Consider the following 26,398-nt stretch of genomic DNA (forward strand, 5'->3'; position numbering starts at 1 on the left):
ATCTTCTATTTTGTGCTGTTTTTTCATGTTGTTAGAATGAGAACAAGACTCTTTTCAGCTTTCCACGTCTCCGTGGAAACCAGGAGTCCCTGTTGTGATGATTTCTTTTGAGAGTATCTACAAAGATGTGTAGTATGACAGTCATTCTTACAACAATTTGCCAAATAACTTCTAAACCATACTTTTCCACAATCATCATGAAACACTGCATCTTAGGAAATTCCCCCTTTCCGAGAATTTTATGGTAGTTTTCTCCTTCTGTTTAAACTTTAGGCCTCAGAGGAGCTCCAGGATACTCCTTGGACCAAGCACATCATCTTCCTATTGAAATGGACCCCTTAATCGGTACGCTAACCACAAAAATACATTTTCGTGAATGCTGGCTGTGCACAGATTCCTGTGCACTTACTACAAAAGACAGTCGAATGGCAATTTTTCTGCCATAAAATTGATGTGCAAATAACATGAAATTACCATCAAGGGGCTGTGTAAATCATATGCCATCTAACAACTTTTTGGTATTTACAACAATTATTTGTGGCATTTTCTTGATATTTTAGGAGGTTGTTTAAGTTGGTTCTAAACAAGGCAAATCATTCCGAACTGTCCTTTCTTTCTGCCTAAACTATTCTTTGACAACTTTATATTATTTGAAATAGGTAAGGCCTCAAAAAAAATTATTAAAGCGGGGGGCACCTGGGTGGCTCAGTCGGTTAAGCGTGCGACTTTGGCTCAGGTCATGATCTCACGGTTTGTGAGTTCGAGCCCCGCGTCAGGCTCTGTGCTGACAGCTCAGAGCCTGGAGTCTGCCTCGGATTCTGTGTCCCTCTCTCGCCATGCCCCTCACTCATGCTCTGTCTCTCTCTCTCTCCCTCTCTCAAGAATAAATAAAACATTTAAAAAATTTTAAAAATAAAAAAATTATCGAAGGAAACTAATATGAAGGACATCTTTTCTAAAAATCTCCATTCAAGGGGCGCCTGGGTGGCGCAGTCAGTTAAGCGTCCGACTTCAGCCAGGTCACGATCTCGCGGTCCGTGAGTTCGAGCCCCGCGTCAGGCTCTGGGCTGATGGCTCAGAGCCTGGAGCCTGTTTCCGATTCTGTGTCTCCCTCTCTCTCTGCCCCTCCCCCGTTCATGCTCTGTCTCTCTCTGTCCCAAAAATAAATAAACGTTGAAAATCTCCATTCAACAGGGCCAACTTTTTTAAATTAAATATTTCATATGAATTGCAAACTATGAGCTGTAACTCTTTGCAACAGATAATGGAAGTATTTTAAAATCACAGACACATTTATTAGCACGGGATCCTGAGCAAGCCCCTTAATTTTTCTAGGCCTCAGTTTCCTATCTGCAAGATGGCTGATCATGATGTTTGTTCTGCCTTTCTCATGGGATCATATAGAGAACTAAATTAGAAAAAAGTTGAAAATGGTATGAAATATTATAAATCCATATACAAGTTTTGGAATTCTTTTCTTAGATTAATTCACCCTTCATCTCTGAACCCAGAAATAAATTAAAAGGTGGCCAGTTCAGTTAGTTACTTATACCCCTACACAAAATAGCATTTACATGTCTATGGGAAATTATAAGGTTTAGGACTAGGAATATTTTTAGAGTCTAGTCCAACTATTCCTTTGTCCGAGAGACTTCAACAATGTCACATACAGCTAGAAGGTAATCATGGAAAAATTAGCAACTCTGTTCTAATTAATCAAGACCAATTATGCAGTTTTCAAGTGACTCAGAACCTTTGATTTTCTTTTCCTTTCCTACCTTTTTGTTGTTGTTGTTCCATTTTGGGGGGCTTACCTCCCTAGTCGTTATTATTGTACCGTTAGAGGGAATCCACAAAGAGTGGCACTTCAGTCTAATTGGCGTTAGAGAATGCGGGTGATCTCCTACGTCTGCATCTTCTGTTTAAGAATTCAGCCCAGGGATTTCGCCTGAAAGGACAGAGCAGAGCACGGGACAGGCTGGCATGCAGACAGGCACTGGGGAAATCAGACGGTGTCTCCGAGTTCCTGACTTTATTCAGATTCAGTCCCAGCGCTATCCCCTGATTCTCTGCCTGTCTCTTTCCTCCCCAATCCTTCTCCCATGTTTTTTATTCCTCTCCTCCCCTGCCAGCCCATTCTGGAAAGGCCTTCTGTTTGTTGACAATCCAGGTCTTCAAGGCTGCTGACCTAAAGCTCCCTGTGGGGCTGCCCACATAACAACATCCCATGCTCAAACCCTTCCCCCTTTTCTTTCTCCACATGAGTTGTAAATGCCATCAGAAAATGACAGATTGGGGCAAATATTAAGACTTTTTTTTTTCCTTACATACCATACTTCACATAATGTTCATTCCTCCTTTATTGTGGAACTTGTTGGACACTAATGAACTTGTGCATAGTGAACATGGATACAATTAAATGCTTTCAAATATTTTTTACTTTATTTTAAATTCATTATCTGAATTCTTCATATTGTTGTTATTTATTGGTGGAGAAAGAACTTAAATTTCTGACAACTTTTAAATATGTGATATGGTTCATAAATAGCCACTGCTGCTAAAAAAAAAAAAAAAAAAAAAAAAAAAAAAAAAAAAAGCTTATGTTCCTCATGGGGAAATGTTAAAAATCTTAATAATCTTATAGCCTCAAAAACCCATTTCTAGATAAATGAAGCATAAAAATATTCCTCCTGTAAGTGTTTGATGAAACTCTTGTGGAGTCCTTCTTTAAATTCTCTTTTCCATTTATGTTTAGCCAATAACTCTGGTGTGAACAAACGGCAGATCACAGACCTTGTTGACCAGAGTATACAAATCAATGCACATTGTTTTGTGGTCACAGCAGATAATCGCTATATTCTTATCTGTGGATTCTGGGATAAGAGCTTCAGAGTTTACTCTACAGAAACAGGTAAGCTTAACTATAAAATACCTTATTCCCTTCCAAATGCCTATTGTTCTATAAAATAAAATCATACTTAATAATGTAGGCATTTTCATCTTGAGTGCCAAGATCCAAATTAAATGTTCACATTATAAGTAACTAGTTATAATGCCATCCATTCCAAACCTCAGCTTGAGTCCTGATTTCATAGGACAAATAGGACTATTGTCCCTTTCCCAAATCAAATCCAGTAAAAGACCTTAAACCTCCCTCCCCTTAGTCTGACCCAAACCCTGGGGACTAAAAATCACAGTTGTGTTGTTTTAGAAGTCATTTCCTTAAAAATCTCAAGTAACATTCTTGTATTGTTTTTCAGAAGAAATTCAAGAAAGCATCTGCAGCTAAATTTGAATTAGCTCCTAAATGTTCACGTTTACAGATTCCCTTTTCACAAATCTAGTAAAATAAAGTTAAGCTCATTACCATTTAAAGGAAAACAGCAAATGAATTAAACCCACCCTTTCTGTGTTTCAGGGAAATTAACTCAGATTGTGTTTGGCCACTGGGACGTGGTCACGTGCTTGGCCAGGTCGGAGTCATACATAGGCGGGGACTGCTACATTGTTTCTGGGTCTCGAGATGCTACCCTACTTCTCTGGTACTGGAGTGGGCGACACCATATCATAGGGGACAACCCGAACAGCAGTGAGTATTTGTCTAGAAGCGTCCCCTCAGACAATACATTTATTTAAACATACTTTGCCTTTTTTATTTTTCTAACAGCTTTTCCTGGGGTTGTGAGACTTTTAAAAAAGGAGAGCTTTACATAGCAAAAATGTTTGTTAGAATGTCACTATGTTCGAAGTACAAACAAGGGCAACCACTGTAACCTTCCACCTGGGAAAAGTCCCAGGTCCCCTCACATTGACCCTCTCTTTGGCAGCCCATCCCCAATCTCCCAATGTCTTTATCCTTCAGAAATCTCTTTCAGTGTCACCTGGTCCATTAAACGTCTTATAACTGCTCTCAACTGAATATACTCTCTCCCTTCTCTGAATTTCCTCAGAGTGCCTCAGTGAGGACACTTCTTACTTTCTACCACATAGTTGAGTAAATATCTCTGTTTATTCATTTAACAATGATTGAGTACTCCCTTCAGATTAGGCATTGGGAAGGCAAAAACTGAAGGAGACAATTTCTTTGTGATGGTTCCTGAGTATTCTTTATTCACCAGCGCTCCCTAAAATATCCCATAGGAAAAGAATGGGGGGGGGGGACTCCAGAGTAAAATAATTTTAGAAAACTCTGCATATACTCTTATTCTCTAGGTAAGTTCTGAAAGTCTTACACAAATAAATCTGTCGAAATTTGTTTAACCCATTCTGCTCCTGGCAGAATAGTTATTATTCTTTGGAACTGCTGTTCTGAGGAAACACTGAAATGGACTATGAGTCTCTCTCTTTCCATTCTCAGTCTCTGGTTCCTGGCAAAGTGACACACATAATGGTTTTTTCAATAAGTATTGTTAAATGGAGAACTAGATATTGAAGGAAGATGGCGGCTTAGGAGGACGCTGGGCCCACCCACCTCGTCCTGCTGATGACTTAGATTCCACCCACATCTGCCTAAGTGGAGAACTAGATAAGAGATTGCGTAGAAATAGTCACTGTTTTTAATTACCAAGGTTTCAATAGTTTCAATGCAAATATTTCCTATAAAATAGAGAATGGTTTCTGGAAAGCGCTGATGATGTCTGGTGCTTAAACCGGGGCGATTCTAATTGTAATTCATACATTGGTCACAGCTTAAAGAATACTCCGAAACCAACTGAAACATGAGTTTGGGTCATATGTACAACAAGACAGAGATAAGAATTTTCCGGGGATGCTGTGTACCTGCCACTGAAATATTGTAAGAGCAGATGAGAAGTGCACGAGATGCTGTGTTCCAGCCACGTGGCTGGAGCCTAGCTGAGGATGAAGGCCCAGTTGTATAATCTGTCCACCTTGCCAGTCCCACCCACCCCCGACTCTTACACATTTTGACAGGAATGTTGCAAAAATAGAAAATGGCTTTTCATTGCTAGGAGCCAAGGCCCTATCATAGTAGAGAAGAAAATAGGGAAATATATAGAAATGTATACATATGAATGAAGATAGTGGGAGATGAACTAGAGGACCAAATGTTACATGGGGTTTTATTCGTGCTGCCCACAGCTGGAGCTGAAGAACAGTAGATGAAGAAACTCAAGGGCACCATGGAATCATGTTTCTTAGCATAGGTACCAAATAAGAGAGAGTGTGTGCGTCTTACGTATCAGCCTCTGCTCTAAGTTGTGAACTAAGATGTGATGCTGGTTTGAGGGAAAAAACACAGCGTTGCTTGCTTTCCAACCAGCTCAAATAATTAGCTACCATGTCTACATTATAACAAATATACTCTAAATACTAAAAAATTAACCTCCTTATTTATTCTTTTCTATAATATCCCTTAAAAAAACAGAAACTTCATTTTTAGCAGAATTCTAGTGTATGTGCATGTGTGTATATGTGCGTATAAGACATTTGATCTACCGTTGGTGGCTTTCTTATTCTCAAGCATTGTATGTTATCACACGTATTCTATCCGAATTTATTTTTTCATATTTACACATCTCCTTTATTTTCATAGTAGCGTAGCATTCATTAGAAAAGTTGAATTAAGTAGCAGGCCCGTGTAGTAGCTTCCATCTGTATTGATAAAAATTGTAAGTTTTTAAATTAAAAAAATATTTTTAAGAAACGAAATAGTGCTTTTTATTTTAAGTTTACTTTGAGAGAGAGCACAGGCACGCGCAAGTGGGGTAGAAGCAGAGAGAGGAGGGAAATAGAGAAAGAATCCTAAGCACGCTCAGTGCTGTCGGTGCAGAGACTGATACGAGACTCCATCCACGAACTGCGAGATCGTGACCTGAGCTGAAGTCAAGGGTCAGATGCTTAACCAGATGAGCCACCCAGGTGCCCCCCGAGTAGTGTTTTAAATTTCTTTCAATAAATCTTCAAAATGAAGCTCAGAAATGATGAAAATGATATTTCCAAAAAGAGGATTTATTTCTTAAAAGCTCCCAGCTGGTAGCCAAGAGAAGATATTTTGTATATTGTACTGCTATGAGGTAAAGAGTTTTAATGTTAAATTATAGTAATTATCTGTGTTAGCTACTTTATATTATTTTCTAATGATCTTTTAAGCCAAAAGATAATTAACAATTGCTGTAGCTTTGGTCCATCAGTTACCAAGAAAAATTAAATATAGTAATATTTATACTGTTTAAATTTCCTTACAATGGGAGCTCTCTAAATGAAAATATTTATATTAATCCTTAAGAACAAAACTCTGAACATTGTATTTGTTAAGATGCAGCATTTTATTTAAGCTTTCAATAAAGACAAGATTATCCTTAAGGAATTAAGAATATTATCAAAGCATACTATTTATTATTGCCTCCATTTATAAGAATTTATTTTTGATCAAAACTATTGTCATCATTATGAACATAAACCACTTCCTAAAACCCACTGTGTCAAAACTTGCTTGGACATTTAATATGGACATATATCATAAGGCTTTATTTCATCCATCATCCTTAATATAAGGTGAAAAATTGCTCTTCTAGAATAAACAGCATGATCACCTGAAGTGTTAAATCAAGCAACAAGCATGTACTGAGTGCCTCCTGGGTGCTAGTCCTGCCTTAGCAGCTGAGAATGCCGGGTAGTCAAAGTCTCTGACCTGTGGTTTACAAAAACCTATATTGTACTAATCTCCAAACTCCTTTTTCTGCTTGAACGTACTAAACACATAGAGTATTTATTACACGGATCATAAATTGCCATCAGATAATAATGTTTGGTCTTGTACTATGAAACGTTTAGTCTTCCACCTGGGGGACAAATTGAAAATTATGTAAAAACTAGTATCAGCTTCTTACCCTATGAATAATTGTAATAGTAAAAAAAGATTAATAATTGGTCATATTTTGTACTTGATTGACTTGACCGATTTATGACTTTGCCTAATCTGTTGAAACAGCCAACTTAGCAGCACATATATGCATGACTAGAGAGACCACATATATCGGTCCAGCCACTGTTTGTAAAGGCAGCCTCTGCACACACTGAACTGACGGTCACATCAGGGATCAGCCATGGGTGTTGACATAAACATAGTCCTTGCCATCAGAAAACTCACAGCACGAGAGGAAAGGATTTTTTGCTTCTGTCCCAGTTTAATCTATTCTAGCCACCAATTCACACAGGTCAGAGAACCAGGCCGTATGTGTTTTCTATCTTATAATGCATTGCTACTCAAGACGAAAAAGCTCGTTATGTCTAAATTCATATTAAAGTGTGTGACACAATGCCCTTCGGTTTTGAGGGTTGTATATATTAACCTAGACTTGAAGGGGGAAGTCCTAGTGTGAAACATAATATCCCAGTAGCTGTTAGAATCCCGGGATTGGTCGTGGTAAGGACATTGAATTGCTTTGTATGTCAGAGGCCGAATCAGATGTATATTCAGCACAACATAAAATGATAGGATCCATTTACTCACTTTCTCAAGATTAATTCAAGTGGCTCTCTAATATATTTATGTCTCTTTCGCATTGTCTTTATTCTTTTTTAATGGGTGGCTCTGTTGCTACCAGAGAAAATATTTCTAATGTTTGTGGATTTCTTAGGTAAGTGCAGAAAGAGTTTTATGGTTTCATTGTGTCAAATATATTATCGTGACTAATTCAGACGTCTCAGAAATAGTCTTTTCCTAATTATTTTCATAGTTTTAATGAATTTTCCACAAAGACCATGAAAATTTGTACACAGATTATTACAAAGAGTTTCAGACCATAAAAGAAATAGGCAGATGCTGTGTAACATAGGTTACAGTTGAATTATGGTTGTTTTATTAATATATTTTATAATACTGATATCTAGTGTTATTCTTGCAAACTTGTGACTTTGAACATAGAAAATTTTCTTGGAGATTTGAATAGGTCCCTGACTAGATAACGAATCGCAGAGATGTGAGGGACAGATGCTTTCATCTGAAACACTCTTTTGCACAAATTCTGAAACTAATTTGGAAGTGATAAAAATTAATTTGCGCACTTTAATTGGAAGCAGCCTACTGCATGAAAGAAAGGAGAGCAGAGCAGGCAATTTGTGCTAAAAGCTGATTGAATTTTTTGTCAGGTAGGTATCTTGGACTTGGCCGCTTATCCTCCCGAGCCCCTCTTTGCAATATATTACAACCCATCTCTGACTGGTGTTCTTTAAAAGGATCAATGCTATTCCTGTTGAATCCCTGGAGCCCAAAATTTCATTGATCTTGGGACTTGACATTTCTCATTACGTGCCGTAGCTTCCAACAAGATAGTCACAAGAGGGGCAAGTCAACATTGTTGTCTCTTCAACAGACACTTAAAATACACTGGGACCTCAGCTCTAAATCCAATTTGCTTTCAAATTGTGTGGTTTTAGTGTTTATACCACATATGAGGTGCTCTGTAGAGAGTTTGCCGATACATACATATGATGTTTTTAAAAATCATAGCAGTAGGAAACTTTGGAAGAGAATTTACTGCTCATCTTTTCAAATCCCATCTACAAATATTCATTGAGTAATATACATAAGACGTTAGTATGCCTTTTCAATTTCACTTTTTAAAAACAAGTCTTTTAGCTCATATATAAGCAATATGCAGACTGAAACGAGAAGCCCTTTGAAAAGGAGACTCCAGCTGTGCACACATCCCTTCCCTGGGCTCCCATTGTGTGAGCTTCAGCTCTGGACACTGACCCTCCTGCCAGCCACAACCTGTCACTAAACATCTGCCAAATCGTATCCCTCTCTTTGTTTGCATCCAGCCTTCTTTGAATATGGCTACCCTGGTGCCCAGCTCCATGACCACCACTAACCAGTGGTATTGTACCAGGCGAAAGCGTGCCCAAAGAACGGTCCAGAGATGTTTAACATCTGTGTATCTTTGCCACACTTCTCAGAGCAAGGGACCTTATCTAGGGCTTATTAAATGTATTAGAGGCAAGAGTTATATGTGAACAATCTCTAACTCCTAGGACTTTCAAAACTGATGTCCATAGTGTAACTTCCTTTTCTCAGCCTCCTATCCCCTTAGCCTACCATTGGGACACTTTGTAGGGTTTGTGACTAAGAAGGGGACTGACTTGCCACTTGCTCTCTGCCTTGTCTCGCCTCCCCTCCCCTCCCCTCCCCTCCCCTCCCCTCCCCTTCCCTCCCCTTCCTCTCCTCTCCTCTCCTCTCCTCTCCTCTCCTCTCCTCTCCTCTCCCCTCCTTTCCTTTCCTTTCCTTTCCTTTCCTGGAATTGAGGCTGTGAGGCTCTTTGGCTTGGGTCAAAAGCAATGTATATTTAAAATACACACACACACACACACACACACACACACAAGAGTAACTAATACGATCTCTTGGTCAGAGAGCTTCAGATCTGCACCAGGAGGCAGTGGGGGTGTCTCTGGGCATTATGCAAAGCTCTACTCCCTTGGATTATACTGTTGACTATTTGGGGAAGGTAATGGCAGGATACTAATGTGCCTTGACCTGGATACAGGGTCAGGACTTAAAGGGAAGAGATTTGCCCTGCCACAGCAGGGCTCAGAAGTGGTCTGTGTCATCTCTGCAGGACAAGAAGAAGAACTTTGAATGAATGAATAAACAGGCGCATATCTATCTTCTATTTTTCAGTGAATATGTAATAAAATGAAACCATATCATGGGATGTTTTCCATCCCAGGTGATGTTTTTTATGTGGGTCACCCTTTGGCCTGTGGAAAATGTGGGCCCAGCCATTTTTGGTACTTGGGCCAGACCTCTGCAAGGGGCTGCGAGGACACACTCTCCATAAGGGACTCCTCATGGGCACAGTTCTCTGAGCGATCCTGACAATTGCCTAACAATTTTTTTGAATAAACCTTGAAATCAGGTAGTGATTAAAATGCCTCTTCTGGGGTTTCACGTCTATTTCACGTAGGCATAAACATGAACGAAAATACCTTTTGCCATGACCTAACGAAGGTTGTAGATAAAATCAGGTCATACATCATCAAGACGTTCGCCTTCTGACTCCAGTAGAACCGTGCTGAGGATCATAGATTGTAGAAACTCTGCTGTTTTTGTTTAGCTCTTGATTCAGAAGGACCAAAGCTTCCCCCTGCATACTAGTCGCCCCACAAATAAGGCTTAAAATAATAAGAACCATGAGTATCTTTGCTTTGATCATTTCTCTAAAAGCAGAGACCATCTCACTGAAAAAGTTCTCGTCAGTTCCATGTGAATAACAGCATCTAATAACTTTGTACTGTTTTCATCATCCATTTTGGAAAATATTGAAATGGCTTTTGCTAAATAATGAGATGGAATCTGTTTATAATAAGCTTTTTGTATTTGGACTTTCCAAATACTTGTCTATAAGCAATGTCAAAGTCGGCATGTTTGTTCTTTATGATCCACGGCAATTCCGTCACACAAGAGCTCTTCTGTTTGAGGAAATGCTGGGGGATGAGGGCGATGGTGTTGTGGTCCTGGGATGGGGGGGGCTCACCTGCGCCTTCCCCCTCCCTGTGCACAGGCCCTTTCACCCCCAGCTACATCCATCAATTGTGATGTGACAGTGACAGAATATTCCCAAGATTTTGAATGATTGTTGGGGTGTGTGACATCTGTCCCTGGCAGTGAAATGTCCCTGGCAGGAAAATATGCTTTTTCCCCCTGATGCAGGTTTCTCAATTCAAAACCCCCTGCATAATATTTTGTTTACTTTTCTCTGTTTTAAATCGGGAAATAATGCTTTCAGAGGCCCTAAACAATATCCCCTGATAGTTCTGTTCCACACTTTATTCAAATGATCTGGGGAGATTGTCACGAAAAAAAATTTTTTTAACTTTCTAAATCAGTTGCAAACTTTTGAAAACCTTATTTCCTAATAGATAATATATTATATACATAAAGAATAGTTTTATACATGTTTTTCAATTCCCTGCAAGAGAAGTAGGTTGCTTTTTACTTTTTTCTGTAGCATATAAGGGAAAAGTTTAGAAAATTCTTTATGTAAATTTTATTAAGCATATAATTTCAGGATTTTTCATTTGACCAGTCTCTCGCGAGATAAAATAATCACTTAGAAAAATTAAGGGTAGGGTCACCTGGGTGGCTCAGTCGGTCCAACTTCTCGTTCTTGATTTCAGCTCAGGTCATGATCCCAGGGTCATGGGGTCGAACTCCACTTCAGACTCCACGCTAAGTGTGGAGTCTGCTTAGGACTCTCTCTCTCTCCCTCTCTCTGCCCCTTCTTCCCCACTCGCACACATGCATGTGCACTGTCTCCAAATAAATAAACCTTAAAAAAGAAAAGAAAAATTAAGGGTGATATTACACAGAAAGTGTTACTTCTCATTTTACCAAGGAACTCAGGGCCTCTTTGAAGCATAATTTTATAAATATGTTTCAGACAAATCTGGGACTGCTGGCAAATATAAATCGACACTTTGCCAATTTGAAACACGTTATAGCAATGTACATAAACTTAGAATAAGATGACATGCTCTCTGGGGCTACCATCCCCCTCCTCCCATACTCCATCAGAGAGATGCCTCAAAAGCAAAATGGAAACTGATGGATCGGAGAAAGCTCACATGAAACTGAGCAGTTCCTGCAGAGACAGAAGATGAGTAGGTCTGAAGGAGGAGGCATTGGCAAACCAGAGGGAAGAGCGTTGTGTGTCTTGCAGGGTAAGGTGTCTTAGTTACGCTCTCTCCTCCCAGAATTTTCCCAGACCTATTGTTGCCTTCCCTCTGGCCGCAGTGGGGCGTAGAATTGGACAACCAGTGTGGCTGCTCAGTGCCGCGGGCCACATCAGTGCCAAAGAAGGGGCTTTCAGGAGGCAGGCACGATTCCCAGGCCTTGAACATTCACTTCCCCCATCCTGCCCCCTCCACAATGAGGGCCAGGCATGGCAGCCCAGGAGACAACTCTCAGAGCAGTGTCAACCCCAAAGCACAGGGTGGCTCTCTAAGAGACAAGAATTGGGTGGTAGGGGCGGGGGGCACGCCATCCAGAATAGGATTTACAGAGAAAAACAGGCCAGTATGCAAGGAACTCAAGCACCATTTAAAAGAAGATCACAGGGGCACCTGGGTGGCTCAGTGGGTTGAGCATCCGACTTCGGCTTAGCTCATGATCTCACGGTTTGTGGGTTCGAGCCCCACATCGGGCTCTGTGCTCAGAGCCTGGAGCCTGCTTCAGATTCTGTGTCTCCCTCTCTCTCTGCCCTTCCCTCACTCATGCTATGTCTCTCTCTGCCTCTTAAAAGTGAATAAACGTTTAAAAAAATGTTTTAGTAAAAAATAAAATAAAAAATCACAAACTCAATAACCGGGTGAGGCAGAATGAACAGAAGAGAAAAATAAATGGAACTTTTAAGATACAACTTTTAAAATAAACAGTCTAAAAGAGAGGACCAAACTTACTAGTAATGTTCTATATTTCTTAAGCTAGGAGGTGACTACAAATGAATGTATTTCATTCTTTTAATTTCATGTGTGTGCTATAAATATTTATATGTAATTGATTTCTTTGAATTATTTATTTCTAAAAACAAAGGAAGATCAGGACACTTTGTGGGAGCTACCAACTTGAAAAGAATTTGTGACCCTGGGAAAAAAAAATTAATTAATCTACAGAAATGTTTATCAAACTTGACTGTTACACTGATCCCTTTTAAAGAGAACAAAATTGTTATTAACACCAAAAAACAAAAACAGAATGAAACGAAAATAACCTCTGGCTTTGAGAAATGTGTTCTAGGACCCCACAAACGAGTCTGAGAAACATTGACTTAATCAATTAGTTCATCTTAAGTTTTAAAACATATGTAAATTTTAAATTGCCACAGCATAGATGTTAGACAGCAAAAAAGAGATCTCATCTTTATAACTGATGAAAAAATATTCTTAGAGTATCAGTGTGCCTGGGTGACTCAGTCGGTTAAGCATCTGACTCTAGATTTTGGCTCAGGTCACTATCTCACATTCCCTGGGTTCAAGCCTCGTGTTGGGCTCCACACTGACAGTGCAGAGCCTGCTCAGGATTCATTCTCTCTCTCTCTCTCTCTCTCTCTCTCTCTCTCTCTCTCAGAATAAATAAATAAATTTTAAACAAATAAACGTGTGTGTGTGTGTATCGTCAAATTATAAACCTGAAATTTAAAATTTTTCATAGAACTTTATACTCCCAAGAAAATATCCACAGACCTCAGGGTACAGGGACCCTAGTTTGAGAAACACCAAGAATTCTGGAAGAGTTGCAGTTACACGACCGAGTTCAACGTGCCTTTTCAAGGAGAAAAAGTAATGGTCAATAATACTGATAGCTTAAGATGAAATATACATAAAAAGTATAAAAAAATAATAATAATATAATAAACTCTTTGCTAAGATGATACTGTAGAATAAACTAAACAACACAGCCAGCTAAACCAATGTCAGACAATAGGAGTCAGCTAGAACTGTTTAAAAATTAAGACAGAAAGAAATGGGCAACGTAACACATTAATAAGTGTGATGTTAATGAAAAATGGAAATACTGGGGTGTTACAAGGCATTGCTAAATATTTGTTGAATCTGATTCAGTGGTTCAAGTCCAAATTGTATTGTTACTAAGTATTTCGCATCCTGCTTTCTGATCGCCCCACCTTCAGCAGAATTTCACTTCGGTGAATCGTTTAGGCCTTCACATATGCCCAAGGCGACCAGCACTGGCTTTCTTTTCCCATCCACCAAACAGAACCACTCAGAGCCCTACCCATTCACCTTCCACAGTGCCTCTGTGACTTTCTGTTGTTTCCTTTTCCTTCACATGTCTGCACCCAAGACTGTAGAGACCCCTCATTTCTGTCCCAAACTGGCTTCTCCAATCGGTTTGCCCCCATACGACAATGTTGGGCATAATGCCCTCTCAACTTTGCTGACCCTTCTCACACAGTCTTTGTGCAGGTTACTCACCAGATAGTCTGATATTCTCTTCCTAAGGAGATCTTTTGATCCCTTTTGTACTCTGCGAACACAATCTGTTCTTCCCCACACTTGGCATTGTCGAGTGCCTCCACTGGAAAGCCTGGGAAAGGCCAGGGTTGTTTGATGAGTTGTCAAGAGTTTCGGGGCATGCCTTATGCCTCCTCTTTATACTCCCAGCTCCTAGTCTCCTTAGAGAATGCCTTTCACCTAAAAGTCATCCACTTAATGTTTGTGAAAGCACTTAGCAGTGAAAATGCTTATGGCACGTAATCCAGTTGGACTTTTAGCTAGGTTTGACTTTATTAAGTCAAGTGGAAACTTAAGATGATCATCTCTTTTTTTTTCTTTACTACTTACCTCTCACCTCAGAATCAAAGCGTGTCAACCTGTTTTGTTGGAGATTTTAGGGGAAATTTTTAAATGGGTAAAGGCATGGGTTTCAAAATTAGACAGCTCCAACACTTACTAGCTGTATGAACTTGTGCAGATTGAATAACCTTGCAGAGCCTTAGGTTTCTAGCCATAAAATAAGTATAATAAGCGTACCTACCTCCTATGAATATTGCCATCACCAAATGAGATAATGCATATAAATACCTTGGCAGCCTTGGTGTGTTTCCTAACAATAGGAATAAAAGAAAAGCTGTCACCACTGTCATAATGTTGTAAGCACATCGCATTTGTTAACTTATTTAGGCATCTGAACAACCCATGTAGTAGTTTTACAGAAGTAGTAGGTTACAGATGAGGAGGCAGTAGAGAGGTTAAGCAACCAGCTCATGGTTACACAGCTAGCAAATGCCCATAATAGATGTTCACGGTTATTATTGTAAATGTTTGACGTAGCGGCGTAGCTCTTCGTTTCCGCCATTGGTCTGTAGTAACCCACTGCTCCTGTTTCCTTGCAGGCGACTATCCTGCCCCAAGAGCTGTCCTCACAGGCCATGACCATGAAGTTGTCTGTGTTTCTGTCTGTGCAGAGCTTGGACTTGTTATCAGTGGTGCTAAAGGTCAGAAGGCGTTTCTTTTGTTTTAAGTCTTTAAAAACTACTATTTTCTCAAGTTAACCATGATTTGTGATTTATTTCCTTTAGGAAATAGACATTGCCCCGTATAGACAATGTAATCCCTAGGTTCATTGCAACTATTTTGTTTTATTATAAATACTTACTAGTACTAATATCAAATATATATGAAATTTTATGTAGTATTGTGTGGTCACCAGCACTCTAGCCAGAACCCTGGTAAATTCAACTGCAACACATCCCTATGATGCAGCCATTAAAAATAACCTATAAAAGATGGGGGAAGATATTCATGATGCCGTGGGGGCCCTGAGGGAAGTCAGGTTGCTTACCAGACATGGCCTTGGACCCCCCTCCCTCCAGAAGCCCCTTCCTTCATCAGGCCCGGGACTGTGTTGAGGTTGATGGGAAAGGAAACATGATTACTTGGAGTTTTTGACTTTTGGTGAAAGAAGCGTTGTTTCAAGAAAAGTTAGGAAACCTGGATTCTAATTCTGGATCAGACACCAATTCACTGTGAGAGGCTCTGAGGCAGGAAGGAGCCTAACGCTCAGGAAAAACTTCAAGACAACCAGAGGGGCTGAGTGGATGCTGTCTCAGCGGAGTTAGAGAGAAGGCTGGCAGGCCGGGGACCAGTGGCACGAGAACTTGCGATGTTCCTTTTATTTTGAGTGTAGTGGGAACTCACTGGAGATTTTTAAGCAAGGTTGATCGTATTTGGTTTTCAGGAGCTTATCCTGGCTGCTTTGTGGAGAATAGATGTAATGTCTGAAGGTAGCGACAGTATTTTTCACTTTTGTATGTAAGAGTAAATAACCCTATGGACACGTAGGATATTTTCAATAAATGTCTTTTTAACTAAAAAATAAGTAACGATAAGTGTAAGATTATCCTATCCTGTAAAGTGAAAGGAAAGAAAAGGAAAAGGAAAATACAGACACATGGTAGGTATAGAAGAAAACATTAATTTTGTACAGGGGATGGGTGATATTAGAGATGATTGCTGTTTTCTTTTTCTTTCTAATTTTCTGTCTTTTCTATCATGCACATCTATTTAGTCAAAATTTAGGTATAGCTTTACAATGCCACTTGTTCAATAAAATTCCCACCTACTGGAGTCAGTTGAAAAATATAATTCGTTAGCTGTCTTTATGAGTTTTTTTTTTTTTTGATTGGGAGACAGGTAATACCAAGCTATATTAACCAGTTATTTTTATGAACTTGACTAGTGAAAGTTTTATCTTATCAACACAATTTCTACCAGGAGGAAGGAAAAAAAATTGGAGCAAAATAAGTCAGCCCCCATACTATTTTTATTCTCTCACTTCACTATTCACATTTAAAGACAAAACGTGTTTTTACACCCTGAATCACTTGTTTTACAGTCTGAATCACTTGATTAATTATCTTAACTTTGCCTTTTACATTTTATGTATGAATTGTAGAAAAGGTGAAACTCATTATGATAGGAACATATTTATGTGGTATAATGTTAAAGTTTTGATGAAACTAAAGAAAATTAGCAGTTGTGTGGATAATTCTAAACTTTGAAGAAACATTTCTAAAATCGCATGAAGAGAAAACTTTGGGACATACAGTATTTTAATCTCACATTATCTATGGACTGTATCCTTTTTTAAGAATATTATCTCACGTAGAAAAAGACCAAGTATTTCCCTAGATGAAAAGTTGAGAAGGTCAGCTCAGAAGACACAGCTCCCTGGGTTTGTTCTGTTTAAATATAACATCAGTGCCTGGCTCCCGCCAGCGTACCTCTTTTCTTTTCTGCCTCCTTCCACAAATCTGAGTGTATGTACCCAGGTAGGGTCAGTGTGTTTGTAAGAACCCATAGGTGACTAGTCATTATGAATGACTCTGGCCGTTGATATCCTCCTTCTGCAGAGGGTCCTTGCCTTGTCCACACCATCACTGGAGATTTGTTGCGAGCCCTTGAAGGACCAGAGAACTGCTTGTTCCCGCGCTTGATTTCCGTCTCGAGTGAAGGCCACTGTATCATATACTATGAACGAGGACGATTCAGCAATTTCAGCATTAATGGGAAACTTTTGGCTCAGATGGAGATCAATGATTCAACACGGGTAGGTCTGCATGTTCGGTGCTAAACAGGGACTGAAGCCCAGGGATTGAAGATCGACTATCTCACATTAAGTGATCCATAATACAGTTTCTCTGGTATCCAGATAAAGAAATGTGTGGTGGTTTTAAAAGCAGGTAAATTCATGTAGATTGATGCTTTGAACAAACCCAAAGTTCATTTAGTCCCAAGTAGGTAACTCTGTGAATTTGATTTTAGAGATGACAGCTTTCGTTTGATGAGGGTCAGACCCTTAAGGAGATTTTTCTTCAGCTCTTTTATAAGCAGCGCTACACCCCCTGACATTAAAAGTGAGTTTATTGTCAAAGAATCTTATCTTCAGAACCCTAGACCAAAAGTACATGTACCAGATTACCCTTCGCTCATAAGTGAATTGTAACTGTTGGTTTATCATTATTAAAAGCTGTTTTGAAATGATGCCTCTGCCATTTGTTCTGAAAGTCTTGACATTGTTGATATTCAGACTTAACAGAACATCATGTTACTTAATTCTCAAGTTCTTCCCGGATTAGATTGATAATATTCTCTTTGGGACGTCTGTTATTTTGTAACCTTAATTGGTTTTAATAAGATCCTTTGTTTATGTAAGAACTCTGATGAATTCCACATTGGAAATTTCGTAGACTGCACTTGAGAAAACTTGGACAAATGGCTAAAAGTAGAAAATAATTATGAGGGAACTGAATAGAGTGCTTTTCAGTAATGACCATTGACCATCTGGGAAAATCTGAGAGAAATGGCTGCTTTTCTGCCTTTTCTGAAGGCCATTCTCCTGAGTAGCGATGGCCAGAACCTGGTGACCGGAGGGGACAATGGTGTGGTGGAGGTCTGGCAGGCCTGTGACTTCAAGCAGCTGTACATTTACCCTGGATGTGATGCTGGCATTAGAGCAATGGACTTATCCCATGACCAGAGGTGAGCCACATGAAGGAGAAATGTAATCACTTGAGAACTGTCCTTGAAAGTCCTGTACCTTCTACCAAGGGTGAAATGTGCTGTGAATAAGTCTCCAGCATCCAGATGGAAGAAAGGCTAGCACAGAAAAGGGTAAATTGAGGAGGGTAGTAAATGCTCTAGGAAAGGATTCTGGTAAGATGAGAACAGAGGAAGAGAATAAGGCAGGGGGAAGAAAGGAAGGAATGGGTCAGAGGGAGAACAGGCACATCAGACACTGCCCAAAACAGAACTGTTCCCACTAACGTCCCTGCTCGAAGATCCTCACTTAGCCTCAGGGTCCACAGGCTTCCCTTCTGGAAAGCGGAGACACGTGTGTTTCAGCAGAGGTGCGTTTCAGCTCGAGTCATACTTGTAGCTAGCAGTTCCCAGCAGAAGGCTCGGTGTAGACCAGAGCTGGCCTGTTTTAAAAAGATACAAAACAGGGCACCTGTCAGTTAGGCATCCGTCTCTTCATTTCGGCTCATGAATTCACACTGAGCACAGAGTCTGCTCGGGAATCTCTCTCCCCCTCTCTCTGCCCTCCCCTATTCATGAACTTGGGTGCTCTCTCTCTCAAAATAAATAAACATTTAAAAAAGAATGACAGGGGCACCTGGGTGGCTCAATCAGTTAAATATCTGACTCCGGCTCAGGTCATGATCTCACAGCTCGTGAGTTGGAGCCCTGCGTCGGGCTCTGTGCTGACAGCTCAGAGCCTGGAACCTGCTTTGGGTTCTGTGTCTCCCTCTCTCTCTGCCCCTCCCCCACTCGCACTCTGTCTCTGTCTCTCTCAAGAATAAATAAACATTAAAAAAAAAAAAAGAATTGGTATGGGAATTAATTAATTTAATTTTCCATGGCTCCTCAGTTGGCAACAGGATTTTACTGTTTCCTAAAATTCACCTCGGGGTTTATTATAAAGTGAAAAGAATATTTGGAATATCGTACATTTAAAAATTTTTAAACTCGATAATCTTAATGTGGTATGTAATTTCTCTCTTATTTTTGCTGTATATTTAACAGAAATAAGAAAAGCTTACTAGCCAAAATTTTCAACCATCTGTGTATTCTTTATAAAAATATTGTTTTCAAAATGTTATAAATATTAAAGCATATATAACACGTTTAACAAAGCATCACACAATCTAGTAAAATGGTACTGACATCATCAGGAAAAGCAACGCAATTTGATTCAGTTTGGGGAAGGGATATTTGATCTGCAGAAAGCAAAATTAAGCAGGCGATTATTACAGTATTCCAAAATGCTGTCGTCCATACTCATGAGTAAATGGGAATGCTTTATTGTGTGATTATGTGTATATACATGAGTGTTTCTAAAGTTTTTGAAATAAGGTACTTGAAATTGTGTTAAGTAGTTTAAGTGTTCTCCCTGGCGTCCTTAGTTGTTCATGTATTCGTGTAGCAAACATCTGCTACTACCGTCATCGACTGAGCACTACCAGATAATCATAATTGTATATGAGGGAAGCGGGGACAACCCAACAGAAGAGGGAAGGGATCAACTTTTCCTGAGGGTGGGGGGGCAGGAAAGGCTTTATTCAGTGGGCACCGGGAGAGGGGGTGGATGGGAGCACCTGCAAGGTCACAGTAGTGCCAGGGGGCTCCAAAGAGGAGTGAAGAAAGATACTAACAAAGTTTCTATTTTAATTTCATCCCTAATTTCAATTCTGTTTGCCTTTTATAATGTCCCTGGAAAGTTAGAACAGCAACACGTGCATGTAAGCCACGTACACACATTGAAGATGCACACCCAGAGCGTTTATCTGATGAACTGTCCGATCAAAAGCTAAGCAGTTCAGGTCTGGCAGTTCAGGTGTGAGCAGGAGAGATTCAGCTTCTCTCCTTCTCTCAGGTGAACCAAGAATAAGTTGTAACCCTCTCTCAATGAGCACAAAACCAAGACTTGGTGAACTTAGAGACCATGATACCATCTACCGTAAAGCAGCAACCACATCAGTGATTTCGTATCGGTCTTAACCACCATCTCTGCTTTTCCAGGACTCTGATCACTGGCATGGCTTCTGGTAGCATCGTAGCTTTTAATATAGATTTTAACCGGTGGCATTATGAGCATCAGAACAGATACTGAAGACAAATGAAGAACCAAAAGCCAAGTTAAAGCTGAGAGCACAAGTGCTGCATGGAAAGGCAATATCTCTGGTGGGAAAAAAACTCGTCTACATCGACCTCCGTTTGTACATTCCATCACACCCAGCAATAGCTGTACATTGTAGTCAGCAGCCATTTTACTTTGTGTGTTTTTTCACGACTGAACACCAGCTGCTACCAAGCAAGCTTATATCATGTAAATTATATGAATTAGGAGATGTTTTGGTAATTATTTCATATCTTGTTGTTTATTGAGAAAAGGTAGTAGGACGCTTCACAAGAGACTTTTGACAATTCTGAGGAACCTTGTGTCCAGTTGTTACAAAGTTTAAGCTTTGAACCTAACCTGCATCCCATTTCCAGCCTCTTTTCAAGCTGAGAAAAAAAAAAAAACACGTTTGATACTTTGTACATCAGATGCATCTTATTTAAAGGGATACTTTTGTAAAAGTAAAACCTTGTATAAAGAACAAAATGTTTCTTAATTTTATTGTGGAGTTACAACTTGCATGTTCTTTAATCCTGATGTCTCGATGGAACAGGTGCATTCAGACTATGAAACAGAAAGATCCGTCCAAGGACACAGCTTGTACGAAAGGGTTGAATTTGGGCTCAAACAGTAATTTTTGACATTTTCACCAAAATATGGTTTGCACTTTTTAATCTAAATTCATCCCTTCTAAGTGAAATTTGCTCATAAAGCATTTGGATACTAAGCCATTATTTGCCATTTTTGCTACTTTAGACACAGAAAATTCAGCCCTACCCTTCATAATTTGAAGACACAGCAGAAAGGGGGCTTAGGGATGAGGTCTTGGTTTTTCTTGTATAAATAGAAGTCACGCCCATTAGTTCCATAGTAATGACTTCCCAACTCCTGGACATCTCTTCCAGACTCATCCTGCTGGCTTAGCGTGTGTACATTAGGGGAGGAGAATCTGATGCTAACTATTTTTGGATTTTTTTTTCTCTTTGGTTCTCGAATAGCTTAGTTTCTTTAATAACAAGCCAGACTTTATTATAACAATAACTGAGGCTATTCTTTTAGGTTCTTGTGAAATTCTCACCTAAAGCCACATTCTTAGCCTAAGGCACTTCATCTTTTATGATATAAGATGATGGGTGTCAAATGATTTTCCATACATTGTACTGATCAAGTTATACACCCAGGGGTATATACACTTTATTCATGTTTCTTCTTTGTATATTTGGTGACTGTATCGTCATAGATGTACATATTGTGTCGGTAGGGCTATGAGGCATGTTACAGGAATGTGATTTTCTCAGAATTTACACTCACTTGCAGTCATTTATTTAAAAAGATAACACAAGATAATGGGTTCTTTGTATTGGCACTTTGCACCAGAAACATATCATTATTTATTGATGTGATTACTTATTTGTCATCCACCTTGTATTAGTAAGTTTTAGCACTGAATTCCTTCTTCATTGTTGTTTGTATTTATGAGATTCTGAAATTCTGGGGAATCAGCGTAATGATTAAGTTATTCATCACCAGGCTGTAAGCAATATCTTGAGTTTGTAGCTTAGAATTGGGAGGATACTGAACATCTGGAAGACAAGTTCATTTCATCTTGAGATCATGGTGAAATATTTTGGATATATAAATTCCTTAAGCTATTGTAACCATGTTTTATTGCAAAGATGTAAAATATGCCAGATGTGTGTGAGTTGGAAATCAAAAAAAAGAAAAATAAAATATGCAAAGAATTCACCGATTGTTTCACATTTCATTGGACCCTTCCCCAACACGCATTCATTATGTTGTCATACAAGTTTAAGAAATCAACATCACCTCTTATAAAGGCCCGTGGCATCTAAAAACATGAAATAGGGTCCTAATGAGGTTCCGTAATTTGCTGATACACGAGCTGCTCTGCTTGACCATCTGGCAGGGATTTGGGGCAACGGTGACCAGAGGGAAACGGCCCTGTTGTTTTCTTCCACATAATCCACTTTTTGGGTTAGTCTGTGTTTTATTTAAAGGGAACTAAACGCAGGTGGTGGTGAAGAATATAACTGCTCATCACATGAATGTTATCGAATGAGGCTGTTTTTGTTTGAACCGTGTGTTCTAGAATTTATCATGCCACGCCTGCATGCCACGGGCAGGGGACGAGCAACCTGGAGGAGGGGTGCAGCTGCCAGGCGGGCAGGCGGCAGGGGTGATGCTCCGGGGACCCGGTCACTCCACGCCGTTGCGGCACAGGCAACAGGCCCAGGGCGTGACGGGACTGCACGTAAGCCTCCGTCTACGTGCTCGAGACCAAAAGGACAACCAACAGCCACCCGAGAGAGACTTGCTCCTGTCACTCTCCACTCTGTCCCCAAGCCAGACATCTGTCAGCCACCGTAAGCCCAGCCGGCTCGCTCAACCAGCCTCCTGGCAGCCCATCGGTCGTTCAGTCAGGCTGGCTACCCACGCTCTTTAAACCAACTCCCCACTTCCAGAACCATCATCCGAACTATCACCAGACCCCTGTATCCGGGTCTCCAGCCAGACCCTCCCGCCACACTTGGCCTTGCTCCTAGAGGGTCTGGTGCACCACCACCCAGTCATCCCGCGGCCGAGCACCTTGCAGTGGTTCTCTTTAAACTCTGATGGGCGAAAACTTGCCTGGGGAACTTGTGCTCTTAGAGAGCTTACTCTAGGCCCCATCCCCGCCAAGTGATTCCGGCACAGGTCATCTGGGGCACATTTTCAACAACACCGATGTGAGGGCTGAAATCCAAACCCAGCAGAGCATGAAAGTCCTTCAGGAGGGAAACATTCTCATTATCCCTCCCTCAGGGGAACCCACCTATTTACAAGCCCCTGAGAACTTCCCTGTGCCTTGGTCCCTAGTGTCCTCCCTGCCCAGAGAGCACCCCTCTGCCTGCACTATGTGCTTGAACTCCTTGTTGCAGATTGACCTAAACCAATCTGGTCACGAGCCATCTTTCTGGCCTGTGAAGGTAGTATCCAAACCCCACGTGCACAATATATTATCAGGAAAACAACTTTCAGGACCAATATCTTCCACGTGTAGAGATACCTTTTCAGCGAGCACATTTTAGCAGGCAGGCAAGTAAAAGACCCATCAGAATTATTCTGTGAGCTTGGTGAATTCCAGTGCCTTTCTAGATGATCTGACAACCATTTGACATAGAAAGTATACTGAAAACAGACACCGGCATTCTGTATAGGAGCAGGATCCTATCAGCCTTGTGATGGCTTCAGAATGTGCCAATCCAATCATTTAGGTATCAGCCTCAGGCACCCGCATAAGAGTATAAAGACCTCAGTGCATTCTTACACCCTGGTTATGGAGAGGCAGGAAAGGTCTCTAAAATACTGCAGCCAGTGCATAACTGGACTCACATGTATTCAATACCACTACTTTCATCAATGAGAGACCCTTTGTAATATCCCTTATGCTAATTCAGAAGGCAATACTATCCCCCACTGAAAAGTCATTCTTAACATTCACTATCCTAACTTAAAAAAAAAAAAAAAAAAAAAAAAAGCTTCTGGTTCCTTTTGGAATAAGGAAGCTGGAGCTCTGGGCCCTGACTTACATTGAGTCTGGAATGTAAATCTCTGATCTGGACTCTAAAGCTCTGATCAGAGTAACTGACCGCCCCTCAGAATGCAGTACGAATAAGCACATACTATCCCGATGTCTCTAATGCATATTTTGAAGTAACTTACGGCATCATAACACTTGTACTTATTGTTACAGGTTCAGCCCAAGTGCTCCCTCCTCTCTGAGGCCCTCCCCACCTGCTGAGTTAGCTTGCCCACACCTGGTATGTCCCTGTCCCAGTGCTGAGTAGTAATATTGTCCGAGCTTACTTGCTCCCCCACCCCCAGGACTGCGAGCTTCTTAGTCAATGGCATCCTTTTATCTTAGATCCTTAGGAGAGTGTTGGATTCAGATAAATTGCCAACAAATGTAGACTTGCTAGATGTATGGATAACAAATACCAGATCCCTGGGTCAAGTGACACAGTTGCCTGTGATGCTCGAAAGCCTGCCAACCTACCTCTCTCCACTGCCTCAGGCTGTCCTCTCCTGCCCTGCTCTGTGGTCCTTCCAGAGAGCACCATGCCCAGTTACCACCACAGTCATGGGCTTTTTCTAGTACAGTTGAAGGGATCATTGGTTATAGCAATTACCATAGCTACAAAGGAAAGAAAGAAAGAAAGAAAAGAAGAAAGAAAGAAAGAAAAAAAGAAAGAAAGAAAGAGAAAGAAGAAAGAAAGAAAATACATTTTTGAAATCCTGCTTTTTATCATATTCATCCAGTTGGGAAAAAAGGGGGAGCTAGCTGGCAGATGATTTGGGATAAGAACTTCTCCTGGTATTCTGGTCAATTCAAGCACGGAAGGCATGAGCCAGTAACTGGGCTCCTCACTCTGGAAGTAAACTGTGAGTTCCTTCATCAACTCACATTTTAACCATGAGTTCAAATGGGCATAGTAACATCTACATTACATGTTGTTTTTGACAATCAGCTTTCTTAATGTACATCAAGCACCTAGTGGAAAACCTGGCTCTCAGTAGAGTTCAGACAGTTGTTGCCTTCTACAGTCTAGTGAACATGCTCCATTTCATCTGCTTGGCATCCTCTATTTGTCTCCTATGAATTTGGGGGAAAGGGGTAGTTTTCCTCCCTTTTTTGTACTGTAATTTACTGGAACCCAAACCTTGGGACCTGTTAGACTCATGCCTGTCCAACTATATCACCTCCATTCTGGTGACCTCAGTGACTGAGCAGTGGTAGGTCTTCCAAAGCCTTCCTTGAAATGTTTATATTCTGAAGTGATGGGGAGAACAATTCTCCTCTGGTGTCACTAATCTGTCAATAAGAAACCAGAGACTCCTAACAACCATGTTCCCCATTACATAGACAAAGCCCATTTACAACAGCTGAGGATAAAGCCATGGGAAATAAAAGATCATGTACACTTGTCTGTCAGCCACAAGCCCATGAGGACCTAAATTGACCTCATTCTTACAGGTGACCCAATTCTGGACCCCTGATTTACTCAATGACCAATGACCTGCCTGACTTAATTGATCAAAGCTTTGCTTTTGGTGCTTGAGATAAAATGAAAGTGTCCTTGACTAACACAGTTCCCTGCCCCCAACTCCCTACCTCTGCTGAAAAAAATGTGGCACAATATACATTTGGTAGTAAAACTAAGCATATTCCCAGCTTACGTAGGACCTGGCGATCTCATGTTTAGGTAAAGATCCAAATGAAATGCCTGCGTTTCTCCATCAAGTAGACATGGGGAAAAATAACTAAACATAGACGCTGACTAGAACAATCCAGACACAAAAGAGTACATGCTCGAGTTGACATAAGGTGACGCTGTTCACTGACACGTGCTGTTAAAAAAAAACGGGACAGTGATTTTCTCTTTCAGTCAGAGATTGTAACAGATAAGGGCCACGTAGGGGATCCTGGAGGGCCAGAGTTGTACCTTAGGGCCTTGGGTTCTCTCTCATGAGCTGGGTACACTACCCAGCAACATTCGTTGAGCTGTATGTTCAGTAGTTATTTGTGTCCTTTTCTGTGTGTATGCTATACTTCAGTAAAAACAGTGCTTTAAAATTGTTAAATGTGCCATGTCTCACACGGACTCTTGTGACCACTGAATTTGTGAGACCTAAGCTTGTCCCATAGTCAGAGCCAAGGTCCACCACCGGCAGTAGCCTCTTTCTCCTATGGTCTGTAGACCTTATGGTCTTGGCTGCCGTCTCGATGAGCGCTCTTTTCTTCTAATGACAGCCCTGGTTCCAATGTCTTCTCCTCCAGGAAGCCCACTATCCTCACAGGAGAAGGCACCTTTGGTGCCCATCTCTCTGGGCACAAGACTGCACAGCTCTCCTTTGGCATCCATCTTCCTGTATTCCCACTGCTCATTGACACATATCTTCCCTCACTACAAGACAGCTCAACGGTCGGGATTTTTCCTTTTGGTGTCCCAGGCACTTAGCACAAAACTGTATCGTCACTGTCATTTATGTGTCCGTCTTTCCCACTGCGCTGTGAACCTACATGCTAAGCCGTTGAACATGTTGCTTGAATGAATGAATAAACCAATGAATAAGTGAACGTATGAGTCATGCGGGAAAAAAAAATAATAAAGTTGGGATTTGAGGACTTGGTCTGAGTCCAAGTTCCTCTGCTTACCAGCTCTGTGAACTTGG

General features: G+C 40.6%; 1 protein-coding gene across 12 annotated transcripts in view; it reads left to right on the forward strand.

Moving 5' to 3' along the window:
* Window positions 1–21,910, forward strand: part of NBEA (neurobeachin) — a 684,640-nt gene extending 662,730 nt beyond the window's left edge. For all 12 annotated transcript variants that reach the window (XM_023250717.2, XM_023250724.2, XM_011286341.4 and 9 more), the window contains 7 exons: window positions 274–345; window positions 2,756–2,911; window positions 3,419–3,589; window positions 14,877–14,978; window positions 16,896–17,092; window positions 17,873–18,024; window positions 20,065–21,910. In XM_023250717.2, coding sequence (XP_023106485.1) covers window positions 274–345; window positions 2,756–2,911; window positions 3,419–3,589; window positions 14,877–14,978; window positions 16,896–17,092; window positions 17,873–18,024; window positions 20,065–20,155 — 941 coding nt within the window. In that variant the 3' untranslated portion in view covers window positions 20,156–21,910. The remainder of the gene's footprint in view (window positions 1–273; window positions 346–2,755; window positions 2,912–3,418; window positions 3,590–14,876; window positions 14,979–16,895; window positions 17,093–17,872; window positions 18,025–20,064) is intronic.
* Window positions 21,911–26,398: the final 4,488 nt, after the last annotated feature.

The sequence above is a fragment of the Felis catus genome, chromosome A1 (genome assembly GCF_018350175.1).
Source record: "Felis catus isolate Fca126 chromosome A1, F.catus_Fca126_mat1.0, whole genome shotgun sequence".
In the NCBI taxonomy this organism is placed as follows: domain Eukaryota; kingdom Metazoa; phylum Chordata; class Mammalia; order Carnivora; family Felidae; genus Felis; species Felis catus.